Source organism: Equus quagga, chromosome 11, assembly GCF_021613505.1.
Source record: "Equus quagga isolate Etosha38 chromosome 11, UCLA_HA_Equagga_1.0, whole genome shotgun sequence".
Lineage (NCBI taxonomy): Eukaryota > Metazoa > Chordata > Mammalia > Perissodactyla > Equidae > Equus > Equus quagga.
Window position 1 is genome coordinate 93062011 of NC_060277.1, and position 18204 is coordinate 93080214.

The 18204-nt window shown below is 56.5% G+C and overlaps 1 protein-coding gene across 1 annotated transcript in view; it reads left to right on the forward strand.

Moving 5' to 3' along the window:
* Window positions 1-623: 623 nt before the first annotated feature.
* Window positions 624-18204, forward strand: part of ARHGAP23 (Rho GTPase activating protein 23) — a 68898-nt gene continuing 51317 nt past the window's right edge. Inside the window, exon 1 of the mRNA XM_046675308.1 lies at window positions 624-741. Coding sequence (XP_046531264.1) covers window positions 679-741 — 63 coding nt within the window. The 5' untranslated portion in view covers window positions 624-678. The remainder of the gene's footprint in view (window positions 742-18204) is intronic.

An 18204-nucleotide genomic window follows, 5' to 3' on the forward strand; every position in this document is an offset into this window, starting at 1 on the left:
CCTCCAGTCTCCGGCCTCTGCCTGGGAGGGGGGCCCTAGATGGAGGGGTGCTGAGCCCCCATAGGCATCACCATCTCTGCCCTTGTCTCAGCTTCCGTGAGTCTCTGGAAGGAAGGCTCCCTAAGCCTTTTTCTTCCTTTCCCTGTCTTCCATCTTGGATCTCTTCATCCTTCTCTCTGACTTTCTCTGCTTCTGTCTACTCTATCTCGATCTTGTCTCTGCCTCTCCCGGGCTTTCTGTGTCTCTCCAGGTCTGTTTCGGACCATCTCTGGCCGCGTTTCTCTCTGCTTCCCTTTCCCTTCGTCTCTTCCTCTCTCTGCGCTAGTTCTGGTTTTTGGCGCCCTTGTCCCCTTTCCTCGGCCGGCCCGGGTCACCGTCTATCTGGGCCGGTCCCCTGGAGGCCCCTCCCCCTCCAAGATCACCTCTCTTCCCCAGGCTGTGTTCTGCCCTCTACTCCGCGGCGAGCGCAAACCCTTGCCTCAGCCCTCTTCCCGGGTCTGCTGCCTTAGGGAGCAGCGGCCAGCGCGCCCCGACGGGAGCGCGGCGGGAGGAGCGAAGGGGGCGGGCCCCGGGGAGGAGGCCCCCAGGCTCGGCCCCGCCCCCTCCGGCCCCGCCCCTCGCGGGTCCCAGCCTGCGCCCCCAGCAGTGCCCTGGCCGCAGAGCTGCCGCTGCCGCCCGATGAATGGAGTCGCCTTCTGCCTGGTCGGGATCCCGCCCCGCCCGGAGCCCCGGCCCCCCCAGGTGAGGGCGCTGGGCCAGGGGAGGGGGCGGCTCCAGGCTCTGCCGGGGAGCTGGCGGCAGGGCCGGGGTCGCGGCGCCCGCGCTCGGCGGGCACAGCCTGGGGCGCACGGGGCGGACAGCGCGGGCACGCCTGCGGGGAACATCGGCTGCTGGCGAGCTGGGGAGGGGGCCAGAGCGAGGGCTGCCCTGGACAGGGGAGTGGGAAGGAGGGAGGTAGGCATGGGGCCGGGACGCTCACAGGGTTGCCAGGGCAGGGGGCACCGACCGGGGCGGCGGTGCCAGACCCCCGGGGGCTGGGCAGCGGGGGCGGGAGGCCCGCGCCTTTTGTCCGGGTTTTTCAGGCGGGGCGCCTGCCGCCGTTTCCTCTGCCCGAGTTTTCGTTTTCCGTTGGCGAGGCCCCGGCACAGCTGGAGGGAGAGAGAGTGGGGGAGGGGGTTCCCGGAGAGGGATGTCCTTGGCCACAACGGCCGGACACCTACCTCCCCGCACCACACTCGCCCCCTGCCGGGCCCGACCGCGCGACGAGCTGCGGGACGCGGATCCGCCACCCTTCTGGGTCCCGGGGAAGAGAAACAGGCCCGGCACCTCCGGCCCTGCAGGCGCAGCAGCCCTCCCCTCTGTCCCCTCAGGCTGGCTGTGGGTGGGTCTGGGCACGGGGTGCCAGGGGCATTACTCAGCGCTGGGCTGCTTTGCTTGGGTCCTTTCATCTGCCAGCTGCTGAGGCTGGGGAGGGGCCAGCAGGGGCCTCGGAGCCCCATGGGGCCAGCCCCCTACCTCTGAGCCTGGCTGCCCAGTCCTGTTGGAGCACCCCAACACATACTGCCCCTTCCCAAGTTGAAAGATGGAACACTCTCAGGCCAGTCGTTTTCTCAGCTTGGAAAAAAAGTTCCCTGGGGGTCCAGGTTGGGGTCAAGGCCTGGGCTGAGGCCTCCTCCTCTTTTGACAGTGCTGGAGGACTTAGGAATGCTCCTCCCCAGCCCTCCCCCCAGTGCTGGAGCTGGGGTCTGGTGCTTTGTAACCTCTTCCTGACACTAGTGTGTTTCTCAGGAGCTGGCTGTATGCTCAGCTCTCCCTCAGTCTGCATCTCTCTCCCTGGATTCCCTCTCCATCTTTCAGCCAAAGCGTTTCCTAATTACAAACTTGAATTTCAAGATGGACAGGGGGTGGGGGTGGAGGTCATTAAGCCTGAGTCTTTTGGATTCTCCCCCCAGACCAACACATACCTCATCTGCAACCCCCACCCCCACCTGAGGCCCTGCTGGGGGTGGATGCATTGGGTCCCACGTGGTTCTTCCCCTGGCCAGGGCAACAACCCCATTCCCCAAAGTGGCAACTCTCACTGCGATGTGCTCATTGGCATGCAATTTGAATCTCGATTACATAACCCATCATTTCGCCTCCAAACACAGCTCACAGGCCCCCAGCCCCAGCCTCTTCTTCCACTTGCTCACAAGGTGGTTGGGTCCACCCCTAGGTGGCTGAGAGCTCCAAGTTCCTGCATCTGAGACCCCACCCTCCCCTTGGGAATGATGAGAACAGTAAATTCCTGACCTTCAATGCTGGGTTTGTGGGCCTCAAAAGCCCAGTGAGTGGGCAGGGGTGGGGGTGTTGGGGGAGCTATTAGAGTCTGAGACTACACAGAGATCGTGCCAGGGCTGGAACCCGGGTCTCCTGATAGGAGTCACAGTACAAGATGAAGCTTTGTGGAGGCGAGCATTATTAGGAAGGTGGCTTTGGGACACATGGGGAATGGGGCAGGCTTTTGAGGATCCCAGCCCAAGCAGAGAGCGACTGGACCCAGGGAATAGGCCTTGTGTTTGGGCAGCCTGGATGGGGACCTCTGTCCCCCCTCATCAGGCCAAACTTGAGCTCCTGGGGAATGGAACCAGAGGCCTCTCTGGCCCCCCGGGGGTGCAGCATTGTTGGCATGGGTGGGAACGGGGATGAGGGAGGGTCCCGGCTGCAGATCAGGGCAGATCAGGGAGTGGGCAGAGGCATTTATTGCTTTCTCCTTCGTTGCAGGGATCCTTAGACGGACTTCATGATGTGTAAGGTGAAAAGAGAGACTACAGAGGAGAATGGAATAAGTTACAGTAGGAGGGATTGTAGGTAGCTATTTGGGAGAGCTTCTAGGGCGAGGCTTGTGAGCGGCAGCATCCCAGGCTAGCCTGGAGCATCACGCAGGGAAGTTCCCTCCGGTATAGTGGTTTAGGTAGATTCTTTCTTTCTTTTCTTTCCGTTTTTTTTTTTTTTTTTTTTTTGGCTGAGGAAGATTTGCCCTGAGCTAACATCCCTGCCAATCTTCCTCTATTTTTTAGTATGTGGGCCTCCAGCACAGCATAGCCGCTAACAGAGTGGTGTAGGTCCATGCCCAGGAACCAAACCCGGGCCACTGAAGCGGGGTGCACCAAACTTAACCACTAGGCCTCCAGGGCTGGCCCTAGGTAGACTCTTATGATGTTGGAGTCCAGTGTAGGAATCTGGAGAGATTCATGGCAGATGCAAATATGTTCAAATGATCACATACATTAGTGCCTGAAAAAAAAGCATTTTTAAGGAGGAGGAGTTGCTTTAATAGTATAGCTGCTAGTTAAGGCATAGATGGCAATTATTCTGGGCCAGGATTTATGTAAGTTACCACATTTAATCCTCACAACACCACCGTGACGTGGATACGATTACTGTCCCCATTTTACCTTTGAGGACACTGAGGCACAAAGAGCTAATAGCTTGGCCGAAATCACATGGCTAACAAGGAGCAGAGCCAGGGGAGGAACCCGGTAGTCTGGCCCGTGTCCATGCTCTCACCCTGCTATCCTGCTCAGGACCTGCTTTGTGCCGCTGTCACTCCCACCCCAAGTCTGGGTTCATCTTGGACACAGTGCAAGATCAAGGTCGACGTCTCACTGGATTGGAGCTTGGTTGCTTGTCTTTCTCACGGCTGGGGACCAGAGGCCACGGGGTGGTGAAGCCTCAGGTGCCCGTCCATGTTGCTGGGTGGGCAGTCAGCTCATTTACTCCTCCAAGCTCGCATCCCACCCTGTGCCAGTCCGTAGCACTTGGGCAGTGGCTTGCTTCATTGGTGCTTTCCTTCCAAAGGGGGCGTCAGTCCTGCTCTGTTGGCTGCAGGGGTTCAAAGGTGAGATATTGGCTTGGTCAGGGGTTTGGACAAAGCCTGGTTTGAATTATCCTGCTCTCTCTCCCTCCCCGGAGAGAGCCATGAATAGGGCCTGTGGGAGCTGGCTCTGCCTTTCCCCTAGCACCCCCCACCCCCTTCAAACAACCCGCCTTTAGATCCAGGCCCCCCTGTTTCATGTGAAATTGTGCCAGCTCATCTGCAGGGCAGTGCCAGTCAGTACCAGGAGGCATCTGCTCCCCACTGCCTCAGTGGGACGTCAGGCTGGGGTGGGTTTGGCACTGGACTTCAGGGTGAGTTTAAATCTCTGTGGGGGTGGAGCATTTTCATCACCTGTCAGAGCCGGTCCGGACCAGAGTGGTCATCTTGTCCAACTCCCTCATGCTACAGGGGGGAAACTGAGGCCAGAGAGGGCACAAAATCAGGTAGCCTGTGAGTGGTGGATGTGAACCCAGGTGTTCTGACTCCCGGGCTCCCAGGCTATGCTTTTCCTCACATGCTTCTGTCCCTGGTGTCCCCCTTCAGTGCAGGGCTCTGGGACAGGGAGGGAGAGGGGAGGGCGTGGAGGAGCAGGGATGAGTGGACAATGTGTCCCGTTCTTCTCTGTGTCCCCAGTGACCAGCACAGCGCCTGGCACAGAACAGCCCTCCGTAAATGTTTGTGATGTGCAAGTCAGGGAGCAGCCCTTCCCCTGGCCTCCCGGGGTGCCCTGTGCTCAGCTCTGCCCCCGGCGCTGTGACGGTCGGTCTGCACGTCAGTCTCCCCCACCAGGCTGGAGATATTTGAGGGGAAGAAGAATATTAATAGCAACTACTTCCATAGTGCTTACCACGAGGTAGGTACATTAACATCATCCCATTTGACAGATGAAGAAACTGGCACAGTGAGATTACGTGGCCTCCTAGGGTCACACAACTACTAAGTGGCCGAGCTAAGGAGTTGAGCATGCTCTTAACCTCGTTCCAAGTGGCCACAGAGATGTCAGGTTTATCCTGGTATCCACAGGGCCTCGCACGCAGCCGGTACTCAGAAACTGTTGACTGACTGACTGACAATGTATGGAAAAACCACAGAATCCTGTAGTCCAACCCTTTAGAAGTCTCTGGGATTGGGGTCTTGGGAAGGCAGCCTAGAGGTGCCTCGCTGTGTTATGGATGCCAGGAGGGCCTGAGGCAAATCTAGAAAGGAAGGGAAAGCTCACCCACATCCTGTCATGACTGCCCTCTAAGGCTTAACAGGGGCCACTGGGGCCCCGCAGTCTCCTGGCTTCTCTCCTGCTCTCCCTCCCTCCCTTCTTCCCCAGAGTTCCAAGGGAATGGTGCCGAGCAGCGGGCACGTGGGAAAAGACTACAGAGGCCTGTTCTTTTCATCTCTCTGGCCCTGAGATGTTCAGCCCAGAATCCCCCTGGTGAAAGATTCTGTGCCTTTCAAGTTGAGGGGTAGACAGAGTGTCTGGTTTGGAGCAGGGCCTGTCACAGCTCTTAGTTCTCCATCTTTCACTGGAAGGTGTGTTGGATTTCCAGCCACTTCCAGTCTAAAACCTTCGGCCGAGGGTCGTCTCCTCCAACCTCCTCAAACCCTTGTGCCCCTGGGCAGGTGCCCTCTTCCCCTCTGACTCCCCCTGCTCCCCATTTGCTGGTTTGAATGAACATCGGTCAGTCACTATCCCCAGACCATACTTCATCTGCTGACAAAGCCTCGGGGGGAGCTGGCTGGGAGAAAGAAGACTGAGTGCGGGGGATGCAGTCTGCCTTCTAGCACAGACAGGCAGCCGGGGGAGAAGAGAGGCCCGGGCCTGGTGTGGCCCCTGCACACTGGGAGGCAGGCTGGGTGTGCGGGCCCTGCCTTCAGCCTGCTGAGGTCACATTTCAGCTCTCCCCCTTATTCACTGTGCCACCGTGCCCAAGGTACTTAATTGTTTTTAGTCTCAGTTTTCTTATCCCTGAAATAATCCCTTAAAATTGTTGAGAAGATTCAGTGAGGTAATACAGGTAAACTGGCTGACATTTGGTCATCTCAACAATTAGTAGCAACTATTATTAAACAAACAACAGTCAATGGATGGGAATGAGAACACCACGCTTTGGGCTCAGTAAAGAGAACCCATTATGGTTGAAGTAATCTGAAGAAGAAATGGGAAATGGGCTGTCCCTGGAGGTAATGAGGCTGCCATCAGTGGAGGTGAGCAAGCACAGGCTGGGCTAGAGAGAATGCAGGCATTGGATGAGGGGTTGACACAGAAAACCCTAAGGGCCCTGCTTTGGGATCAGCACCGTGTGGTAGAAAATGAGAGGAGCGGGTGAGAGCTGGTTCCCGCTGCGGGGACCTGGGAGGGGAGTGGGAGCGGCTGCTGTGGTTTGGGCTGTGAGGTTCCTCTGAGGAGAGGGAGTCCTGATAGGCTGCCTGGAGGAGGCCTGGAAGGATGGCTGTGGCTCTGATGGGTGGGAGAAGGTGGGAGGCCATGGCAGGCCAGGGAAGGGCTTGGTGGTTGAGGGGCACCTGGGCTGCTGGTGCTGAACTTGGCCCTAAGGCTGCCTCCACGTCCTGGCTGCCCAGGGGGGTTGGGTGTATGGTGGTGGTGGGCAGGAACTGGTGGCTCCCTGACCTCCTACCCGCCAGCCCTCCTGGAGGAGGGGTGGAGAGCCAGGCCCTGTAAGGAGCGGAACTGGAGAAAGAAAGACTTCTTATGCCCGTGCATTTGGGGGCGTCTGGGGGTCGGGGGAACAGTGGGGCCTTTGTCCCCAGCCACCGGGAATCTGGCCGAGGAGCTGGCCCTGGGTCTGACTGGGCCCTCGGCAGGCAGGTCCTCTTTGAAGTGACCCTTTCAAAGCTCAGCCTGAATCCCTGGGAGGAGAGAGCCTGGGGCGGGGCATGGGGATGACTGAGACCCACAAGCCAAGGAGGGAAACAAACCCAGGCTGGCTTCTTTGGGCGGGCAGGCTGGCAGGAGGTGTGTGGGCCAGAGGAATGTAGCCAGGCTGGGGGGACATGTGGGAGCTATGTGGGAGGATAACCACTCTAGGAGTCTTGGCCCCCAAGCGGGGGTCAATCTGGGGAAGGGCAGAGTTCATTTTGGCCCCGTGCCTGGTTTCTATCAGTCCCCAGCTTGAATTCTGTCCGGCTCTGGGCTCCTAAGTCTGGGGCTTCTTCTTCCTTTTTCTTTTCCTCAAAGAGTGTGAGAGCTCCCTGGAGAGACTCGAGGGTGGATGCAGGACTTAGAGCCCTCGATAGGTGGGAGAGCTGGAGATCTGGGCTGTTTGAGTTGTTCCTGCCCCTGAGAGCCCCCGAAAGGCTGGAAAGGGAGGCTGAAGTGGAGACTCCTACCCTCCACCACGGTTTCCCTCCTTATCACTGCGGCGGAAACTGTGTCCTTCTTCAAAAGGGAGGGAGGAAGGGAGGGAGAAGCCCCCAGAGAGGGAACATCTTTCTAGATTTCAGCTGGAGAGGGACCGGGCCGGTGGCGCAGCGGTTAAGTGCGCACGTTCCGCTTCGGCGGCCCAGGTTCACTGGTTCGGATCCTGGGTGTGGACATAGCACCACTTGGCACGCCATGCTGTGGCAGGCATCCCACGTATAAAGTAGAGGAAGATGGGCACGGATGTGAGCTCAGGGCCAGTCTTCCTCGAGAAAGGACAATGCAGAGGAGAAGAGGCAGAGGGATGGGACAGGCAAAAGAGGGAGGATGGAAGCCAGATGAGGGGGCCCAGTTTGCTGAGTTATAATCTGAGGGTGGTGGAGAAGTGCCCATAGTCTCTTCCACTGACCTGCTGTGATTCCATGGAAGGAGGGAGGGAGGAGCGGGTTTCAGCTGGCAGGTTTGTGGACAGTGGGGGCTTGGCAGCCCAGGTGAGAGCCCTGCCCCACCCTGAGGCTGTTTTCTAGTTGGCGCCCCCACACCCTGTTCTCTCCTTGGTGTCATGGCACTCTCTGGACTTGGGAAGATTCTCCTAAATCTCCCTTTCCTCTTCTGAGGGTGTGGCCCCTGCTTCCTCCGCAAGAGACGGGGAGGAGGGAGCTGAGGACCCAAGGTCCTGCATGCTGGGGGGCTGCGGGCGGTTCTGGGACTCTCCCATATCTTGCACTGGCATCTGCAGAGCTGAACCCTCATTAGCTCTAATGAAGCCTTGGCACTGTGCCCCCCTCCTCCCTGCAGCACCTGGTGGAGGTGAGACGGGGGGAGGGGGCAGCTGAGGCTGGGCCCAGAGCCTGGGAGGGAGGTGGGATATCTGCAAGAGGGGAGGGTAGGAGTCAGAAGATGGGGACCATGCAACAAGGCCGGGGCTGCTGATGGGATAGAGAAATAGGCCCCCTTCCCTTTCCCACCGGGACCTTTCCCTCCTCCAGTGGCTCCCAGATGCTTAGGTTCCCACAGTGCTAGGGAAGGCATCATCTGAGAGACCGAGTGTGGCCTGGGGGCACGGAGGACATTCCCAGGGCTGGTTGCTCAGTGTCCCTCCTGCCCTCTCCCTAATTTCAGCCTGGGGCAGGAGAAGGACCTGACACCAGAAACTGCAGGTTCAGTGCCTGGGAAAATCGGGCAGCAGCCAGATCTTAATGCAAACGGGCCTTTGTTCATTTGGTGATCATTTCTGGGTGCCCTCTCACTTCCTGTGTCTCAGCCCCTCTGTGGGTTTTGGGACCTGGATGAATAAGACTCAGCCCTGCCCTCAAGCGGTTTCTTGTCTGTTTTTCCTACTACCCGAAAGCTCCACTAAGATTTTATAACCATGGGCTCTGAGATTTGGCTCTACGCTGCCTGCAAGTCCAGAACACCCCCTTGCAGCCCCCTGCCAAAAATGTTAAGATAAAAATGGCCTGGCTTAACTGGAGGAGACAGACCTGAAGCAGACACCCGCGAGTGTCTTCACTGTGATATCATTCGAGTGTGAACATGGCCACAATGGCGGGAACAGGGGTTTAAAGATGGAAACGGTGCCGCTGGGTAGAATCACTGTAGGGATTGGTTAAAAGCCAGTTGGTGATACGATTAATCTCCTTATCTCCTGCTTCCAAACCTATCGTCCAGTGGATCGTTCTTTAGTGAAACTTCTTTTGATCCGTTTTCAGGGGCCATCATGAAGTGGTTGAATGTTTACTGATACAAGAACTGAGACCCCGATAGGGTAAACAACTGCGCTAAGCCCAGCATCGGACTGTAATCTGGCTCTTTCTGAATTCTAAGCTTGTCCTGTGTCACTGCTGCATTCCCTGACAGGGCAGAGCCTGGGAGGACGCCCCCGTCCCTGGGAAGGTAGCCTGTCTCCCTGCCCGCAGCTGAGCCTGGAAGTCCAAGCAGGGGTTGGCATAATGAAGGAGGGTGGTGGATATGGACAGCACGGTTATGTTCTGCTCCTCTGTGACTCTGCTGTGCACAGGGACCCCCTGGGGCTGCCTGGAGTCTGGGTCTGCTCTTGAGTGGTGTGGAGGACCCCAGGGCTTCATAAGGAAACAAGGGCCGAGCCCCTGCCGGCTCTAAAGACGCTCCAGCCCTGAGAGGAAGAAGGCTTCACTGAAGAGGCGAGGCCTGCCCAGGCTTGCCAGAGGTCTGCTGGGGCAGGAGGGGGTGCTGGAGAAGGGAGAAAAAGGCATTCCCTACAGAAGGACCCAGCACGAGCAAAGCCCATTCCGTGTGAACCAGCCTGGCCTCTTACAGGGTCAATGAGCATGAGATCAAGAGTAGCGGGAGAGGAGATTGTCAAGGCCCATGAGGGCTGGATCCTGCCCCTCCCCTCCCCGCTCATGGTGGACCCCTCATGCCATACTGAGGGACTTGACTTGCTCCCATAGACACTGTAGAGCCATGGCAGGGTGTTGGGCAGTGGCAGCAGCAGACCAGGTGAGAGGTGATGATGAGGGCTGAAACTGGAGTTGGAGATGGAGAGGACGGGATAGGAGTGGGATGCATCACCCTCCTCCCCTTTCCAGAAATTTGCCACACCATCTCTTCCCCTTGTCTGATTTAGCCTTCCCTGCCTTCTCCATTTCTCAAACTCCTATTCATCCTTCAACGCCCAGTTCAAATATCCTTCTCTGTAAAGCACTGCCCCTCCCCCCCAATTTTCTCAAATATATGGGAACTTCCTCCTCTGCGCACTAGACCTTAAGTCCCATGAAGGTAGGGACTTCTTCCTATTCACTGTTCTATTTCCAGCTTCTAGACCAGGCCCTATTGACTGAATATTACTGACTAATGAAATGAACCTTACCAAAGCACTTGGCCCTGCATTGTGAGAACCACAAAATAATAACAATAGGAATATTGGTTGCAGTTAACGTTGCCGTGCTGAGCACTTTACACACACTATCTCTTTAATCTGCACAGCAACCCCATGTGGAATAGATTATCTCTATTTCATAAGTGCAGAAACAGAAGCTCAGAGAGGTTAGTAACTAGTCCAAGGATACACAGCCAGGAAGTGGGACCAAATTGGGATTCAAACCCAAGTTCCTCTGAATCCTGTTAGGAACTTTTAAACACTATGATCTGCAGACTATTTGTTGCATGTCTATCTCTTTATAAAGTCAGGGACTGTTTTATTAATTAAAAAAAAATCCTTTGTGGACTATCGAACTAAGATTTGTTGAAAAACTCCTATGTGCCAGGGACTCAACACTGAGTCCTCTCAAGGACCCATTTACAGCTGAGGAGACTGAGGCTTGGAGAGGGAAGAGATTTGACGGGGATCACACAGCCGGGACTTGCACTCAGGTCTCTTTGACTCCTCTTTTCCCAGTGTCACTCAGAGCTGGGCTCTGAGGTTGCCTGACTTGTTTAGGGGCACACAAAGGGCAAGACTGGGCTGCTGACTGGGTCTCCTGGCCCTAGCCCAGTGTGCTCCCCTCTGCAGTCACTGATGGGGAAGGGGGATCCAGAGGCAGGCACAGGGCTGTTGCAGTTTCCCAAGTACTCAGCTGTCTGTCAGGCATGTGAGCCCCAAGGAGGCGAGGCTGACCTGGCGCTGGGGTAGGCAAGGCTGGTGTCAGACGGTGGCAGAGCCTTACAGGGCCTTGACAGAAGAGGATGAGAGGCCTTCAGTGCACAGCATCAGTGGGATTTCAGCCACGGGGTGACCCGGGGGACCTCCAGGCGTGGGCGCGCAGCCGCCTGGGTGGAGGCGGGTATGGGCAGGTGCTGTGGGCTGGGTATTTACTGCCTCTTGTTGAGGCGCAAGTTCCCAGACCGACAGAGATCCGCCAATCGGATACGCCCGTCGCTCCATATTTGCATTTCATTTACATGGCCACACCCCTTCGCTCCTGCCACTCAGCCTCCGCCCCAAGCGTGCCTCCTTGGCCTCCGCCCCATTTCAGGCCCCTGTGCTGGGCTGGCGTGGGAGGATTGGGGTCGGGGGCTGCGGGGCGGGAAGGGCAGACCTGGGCTGCCAGCCTGCCCGCACTATTCATAGCTCAGAGGCTGGCGTAGTTCGCATAGTTGGCGTTTCTCACGTCTGGCTGGCCCAAGGCTACCGCCCCTCTGCGCTCTCCCTGACTCCCTCCTCTCCTTTCCCCTTACCCCCTCCTCCCTTTGCCTCCTGCCCCACCTTGGTCTTCTCAGCCATCTTCCTGAAATCTAGAGAAGGCCGAACCCGCAGGAGGAAACTGAGGCCTAGAGAGGGGGCGTGTCTTTCGGCCGGGCCTCGAGGCAGAAACTGGTAGTAATGAGGCGTGTAATGAGGTGGCTGAGAGCCTGGGCTCTGCCGGCAGACAGACCTGGGCGTGAATCGGAGCTGCCGCTATCTGTGGGACCCTGGCAGGTTCCTTACTAGCAGTCCATGAAGCTTTTTGGAAACAGTCAAGCTGAGACCTGGAGGATAAGGGATCAGTTAAGGGAAGGTAGGGGAGGAGAGACAAGTGTTACATTCTAGGGAGAGGGATCTGTGGATGGGGTGGGCCAGCCCTGAGGGGATGAGGGCTTGGCCAGCTGCGGTGAGGGCACAGAGGACACTGCAAAGGGGATGGAAGCAGCTTCCCCTTTCTCTCTACCCCTCTCTCCCTTATTCCAGCACCCCCACTTTCTGGGTCTGGTTCCCAATGAGCAAGGCATGGGGTGCAAAAAGATAAACAAAGATCTGAAGCAGCCCCTGCCCCAGGTAGACCCCTGCTAGGGACCAGGGCCCTGCCACCGTGGACTCTGAGGAGAGACGAGCATCCACCCTGTGCCAGGTGTGTGCCAGGAGCTGAGGATTTGACTCCCAGCAAAGCAGACATGGTCCCAGCTTTCTAGAACTCACAGGGGGATGTTGGTCAAAATAACTTCATAAAGTTATAGACACTTACTCAAGAGTGCTATGAGAGGGTGCCCAGGGACCTGACCTGATCTGGGGCCCAGAGGAGGTGTCTCTGGGGAAGTGACTTTTTTGCTGGGAACTGCAGGGTGAGTAGGAGTTAATTAGGGTGTGGGTTGGTGAGGCAGGGAGGGAGCTGGGGAAGAGAGAACACCATTCCAGAAAACAGCATGTGCAAAGGACCTGAGGCTGGAAGGGTGCCTGGTCCTCAAAAGAACTGGAAGGAGGCCAGGGTAGCTGGAGCACAGAGGAAGGGGGTGTGGTGGGCGTGAAGCTTAGAGGCATGTCCCACAGAGTCTGGTGGCCATAATATTAAAACAATTAGTCTGGACTGTCAGGGGCCAGAGCAGTGATGGTGTCTTGCAGCAGAGTGGTGGATATGGTGAGGTGGGTAGACTCAGGAATCAGAGTCCACTCTCTGGTGGGTAGGATGTAGGCTCCCCCCATAGGGGGAGCCACACCCAGAGGCCATAACGCCTCCCATTTATAGGTTCCCAGAATGCTTTCCTAGCAACTAGCTTCATTTTGTAGCTGAAGAAATAAGAAAACCTGTGTGAGCTTGAGGTCACACAGCCAGAAAAGGGCTGGGGCCAGTACCAATGGCAAGTGTGACCCTTTTTCCATATCGGCCCTCTTGATGCTGGGACAGTGATCTCTCACCAGCCCCCATCCCCCACCCCTCGGTTCCCCCGTGGGTGAGCCCAGCATTTCCTACCTAGCACCAGACTGAGTGGGGGGCCAAGGGGTCCAGGTGGTGGGTGGGTGGGTGTCACGCTTACCCTAAGAGGCTGCTCTGCTGTTAAATGAGGTAACGCATGCCCAGTGTGCCTGGTGTCTGGGGAGGGCTCAATAATGTTCATTACTGCTGTTGCTTTTACTGTGTCCCCAAATGCAGGGCCAGGCAAACTGGGGAAGGGTAGGATCTGGGGCTGATGGCGATGGCATCTGTCTTCTGATTACAGAGCCCAGCCCAGAAACCATCCCAGCTCCCTCATGGGCAGGAGCCAGGGGGAGGTTGTTTGTCCCTGCAGAGCCACCGTCTCCTCCACCCTTCCAGCTGCCTCTGGGGCATCATGGGCGGGATTAGGGAGAGGTTCAGCTCCTAGGCTGGGTGAAGGGCTGGCCTGGGAGGGTTGGGCAGGGCCTGGGGTGAGGGGGTGGGTGGTTTCAGGGGTGGAGCTGAGCCTCTCCCTGCAGGGAGCCCCATGTGCCCTGGGGGAGACTTTTGGAATCTGCTGAGACCTGCCCTGGGAAGGGATGTGGTCTCTGCTTGACTAGAACTGAGCTCTCCCCTGCAAGAAACCAGTGGGTGCACCTGTTGTCTCTGTCCAGGTGGTCAGACAACAGGAAGAACTTCTGGAGAGGGGTGCATGGGACCATAGAGGGAGCCAGTTCCAGAGTTCTTCCCATGTCTCCTCTGAAGTGAGCTGTTCAGTGTGGAGTCAGAGAATGGATATGATGGTCTAGAAGAGACATTGCGGGCATTCTCCTGCCGCCAGGAATGACTGCCCCTGGCTCTGTCTTGTCTGAAAAGGGGCTCTGGCCTCCCTGCCGTACTCCTTGACCAAAGGGAGAGCCTTTCTAAGGTCCCACAGTTGCTGTGTCCTTCTGCAGGGGACTGGGACACTGCTTCTCTGTAGGAGATGGGGAGGGGTGATCCTGGGGCGTGGTTGGGGGCTGAGGGGCCTGGAGAGTGCGATGCGGGAGGTGGGGTGGAGGGAATGAGGGCACCCTGCCCACTCTGGGCAGTGGGGGAGACGAGTGCCAGACCTGGCCAGCAGGGGGCTCTGCTGCACACGGGACCTGTCTGTGTCCCTGACAAGACCGTGCCACCCTTCAGTGTGTAGGCATGTTTTTCTTGGAATGTGTGCGTGAGAGAGCATGCGAGAACGGAGACTCGCCTCTGTGTGCACACGCTTGTGTGTGTGTGTATGTTGCGGGTGGTGTGTACGCATGTATAGACTGGTGTGCTGAGAGGAGTCAGGCCTCAGGGAGCAGGAACCCCACATGTAGCCCAGCTTTGCTAGGAAAACTCTCCCAGGGTCCTGACACCTTGGGATGTGGCATCCCAAGAATTTGTGTACCTGTCGATCTGGCCTCTGATGGATGGTAGGTCCTCGTCGATGCCAAGGACCTACTGTGTGCAAGGTTCAGCCTCCCGTGGCCGCCTGACGGCTCCCCCTGGGCAGGGACTACTAGGGCCCCAAAGAGGACAATAAGGGCTCTGAGAAGGCGCAGTGGAGAGGGGTGGGAGGGAAAGGTCCTCCAGGCGGGAGATGCTCAGCTGTCCTGGGCAACCTCTCTGGGCAGAGCCTGCTCCTGGGCCCCAGTGGGGGGCCCATTCGTTTGTTCCACCTTCTTCCATCATTTTTTTTAATTTGAATTCTGACTTCTCCATTTTTTATTGTGGTGAAATATACATAATATAAAATTGACATTTTTAAGCGTCCAGTTCAGTGGCATTAAGTACATTCACATTGTTGTGCAGCCGTCACCATCCGTCTCCAGAACTTTTCATCTTCTCAAACAAACTCTGTACCCATTAAACAATAACTCCTCATTCCCCTTTCCCCCAGCCCCCGACTCTATTTGCTGTCTCTGTGAATCTAGGTATCTTGTATAAGTAGACTCATACAATATTTGTCCTTTTGTGTCAGGCTCATTTCACTTAGCATAGTGCCTTCAAGCTTCATCCATGTTGTAGCGTGTCAGAATTTCTTTCCTTTTTAAGTCTAAATAAAATTCCATTGTGTGTATATACTACATTTTGTTTATCCATTTGTCCGTCGATGGACATTTGGGTTATTTCCACCTTTAGGCTATTGTGAATAATGCTGCTATGAACATGGGCGTACAAATATCTGTTTCAGCCCCTGATTTCATTTCACTTCTTTTGGGTACGTAGCTAGAAGTGGAATTGCTGGATCATATGGTAATTCTATGTTTAATTTTTGAGGAACTGCCATACTGTTTTCCACAGCAACGGCATCATTTTGCATCCCCACCAGCCCTGCACAAAGGTTCCGATTTCTCCACATCCTTGCCATCAACAAGTAATTCTTGAGAGCCTACTTCGTACAAAGCACTCGAGTAGCACAAATCCATTTCTGAATATTCAGAAATGTTGTCCTTAGGAAGCTCGCATTCTAATGGGGGAGACTCAGGCCATGCCCTTGAGCAGTCTCCAGTCCGAGGGTAAAGACACAGGCCATGACCTCTGGGAGACCCTAGTCTGATATGGGGCAAAACCCCCCGCTGTCAGGGAGCTCGCAGTCTGATGGAGGAGACATAGCCCCCTCCCTTTGGGGAGTCCCCAGACAGGCCCAGAGCCCAGAACGGATACAAGGAGGGCATGCATTGAGACAGTCAGGGGGCTGCTGAGGGGAGTAAATGGAGGGCTTGTGGTGGGCCCTGGCCCACGCTGGCCCACGGTTGCCTAGGCAATGGGCTGGCTGTTTACTTTGTGGCTGGCTCCAGACTCACCCTTTTCTGCAAGTGCTCATTTCCCACCATGAGGAAAGATGCTCATCTTTAGTCTCCCCTCCCTCTGGTGTCCCTGAGGAGGGCACTGGCGCTCCTGCTAGGCGGAGGCCCTGCCAGCCTGGCACCTTTGCCGTGCTCCTTGCCTGCTTGGAGGAGGCCCCATCCTGGGGTCTCACATCACCCACCCCTTGCCCACTCCCAAAGGACCTACAAGCCAAGGCCCTAAGCCTGCCAAAGTTCTGCCAGGGGAGAGGGGGCTCCTGTTGACTCCTCCCTGCTTGGGGGGAATTGGGGCATGTAGGAGCCTGTAGGTGGGAGGTGGTGGTGATGACCACGTGAATGGGTTCACCTGGGTCTGTATAGACCTCTGTGAGTGTCTGCATGTGTCAGTGTGTCTTTGTGTACAGGTGGCTGAGTTGTCTGCATGTCTGAATGTGAATGTGGCTGGGTGTGTGAGTGAGAATATTCAAAAGACAATCAAACAGCTTGCGTTGACCTTGAGGGCATTATGCTACGTGAAATAAGTCAGACAGAGGAAGACAAATGATCTCACTTATATGTGGAATCTAAAAAAAAAGACCAAGCTCACAGATACAGATTGGTGGTTGCCAGAAGCGGGAGGTGGGGGAGTGGGCGAAAGGGGTGAAGGGAGTCAAAAGGTACAAACTTCTAGTTATTTATTTATTTCTTGGAGGACGATTAGCCCTGAGCTAACGTCTGCTGCCAATCCTCCTCTTTTTGCTGAGGAAGACTGGCCCTGAGCTCACATCTGTGCCCATCTTCCTCCACTTCATATGTGGGACGCCTGCCACAGCATGGCTTGCCAAGTGGTGCCATGTCTGCACCTGGGATCCAAACTGGTGAACCCTGGGCCGCCAAAGCTGAACGTGCACACTTAACCGCACTTAACCGCTGCACCACTGGGCGGGCCCAGGCTTTCTTTAATTCTTTAATTTACTTACTTCTTCTAATAACCTATGAGGTGGAATTTAGTGTCATTCCCATTTTATTGGTGAGGAACCGAGGCTCAGAGAGGTTAAGTAGCTTGCCCAAGGACTCACAGCCAGCAAGGGATAGAGATAAGACTCAGACCCAGAAGTCGTGGGCTCCAGAGGCCCCACAGCCCTTGTGCTATCCCCTGAGCCATGCTGCCGCAGGAAGAACTAGGGGATTCTGTGCTGCTTGGGATTGCGTTGGTCCCTCCTTGAGGTGGCACTGTTTCCTCCTCCCTTGTCTCTCCCCTCCCCTCCCCCGGCCTCCTTGGTTCTGGCCCAGTTTGAGGGTGGGAGAAGAGTGCCACAACCACTCACCTCAGGGCAAGATTGGCCCTGGAGGGGGAGAGCACGGGATCTGGAGAGACCCTTTGACCCATGTCCTGTTCGCAGGCCAGAGCGAGTGCCGGGTCCCCAGGCTCACAGTGACGCAGGGTTGTCTGCACAGTGAGGTGTTGGGGAGACGCAGGCTTGCTTGGCCAGCTCATCGGCTTGGCCTGTCGGGACACGTGAGGACTGCACACAGTGGTGCTGGGAACCAGGCATCTGAACAGGGTGAAAGGGTGGAGGAGGGCCGAGGGGGCGGCTGCCCTTGAGGGAGGAGACAGGGGTCAGGGGCCCAGGCGCCGGCCAGGTGGGCATGCCTTGGGGATCGCATTGCCTGCGTGCCTGGGATGGACGGGACTGACGGTCGATTTGCTCTGTCTGTGTGTGAGGTTGTGGGGTGGTTATGGGTCTGCATTTGGTGGTGTGTGATGGGTGTACGGGACCAGTCGAGCTTCATAAATGCCGATGATTATCTTCGTGGGGGCGGCGGGGGTGGAGGTGGGGGGCGTGGGCGGGGGCATTGTTTGTCACGTGGTTTGGGGCCTACATTCTGGGAGGAGGCGCTAAGCAAGCCAAAGGAAGGAAAAGCAAACGAATTGACCCTGGGCCCCTCTCTCTCACTTCCTGAACCACACGCCCTTCAGCGGCGTCAGTTTCCCTCCTTCTCATATCCCCTGACCCTTGGGCCCAGGACACTCTCCTGTTCCCCAGTTCTTGATTGTCAGCCTGGCCCCTGTGGTATTCCGATCCTCCACCCCAGGCTACCCTCTAACCTGGGAGTTAACCTGGGGGGTCCCTGACCCCTCCCTCAAACAAACTGTCCCCACCCAGAGAGAAGAGGCCCCGAACCCCTGACATAGCGGCTCCCTTGGTATGTGGGGGCCTCCCTGGGTGGGGGTGAAGGCAGCTGGCTTGGGCCTGAGTCTGGAACTTGGGGACCTCTAAAGCCTTCAGGAGCTGGGACTCTGGTAGAACTGCAAGTGCCCCAAGGGCAAGGTCTGCACTTGTCTTCTTCTCTGAGGTGTCCCAGCCCCTGGCACAGCACCCTGTGAGACCCCTGGGATCTGGTCCCAGCTTAGTAAAAGTGAGGCCTTAAACTAGTCACTTGTCCTCTTTGAGCCTCAATTTCTGCGTCTGAAAAGTGGGTAGAAAAACAACCCCTGAATATCCAATAATTAGGGTAAATATCAAACGAGATAAAGTGAGAGTGCTTTCAAACAATAAAGGATGATTATCTTAT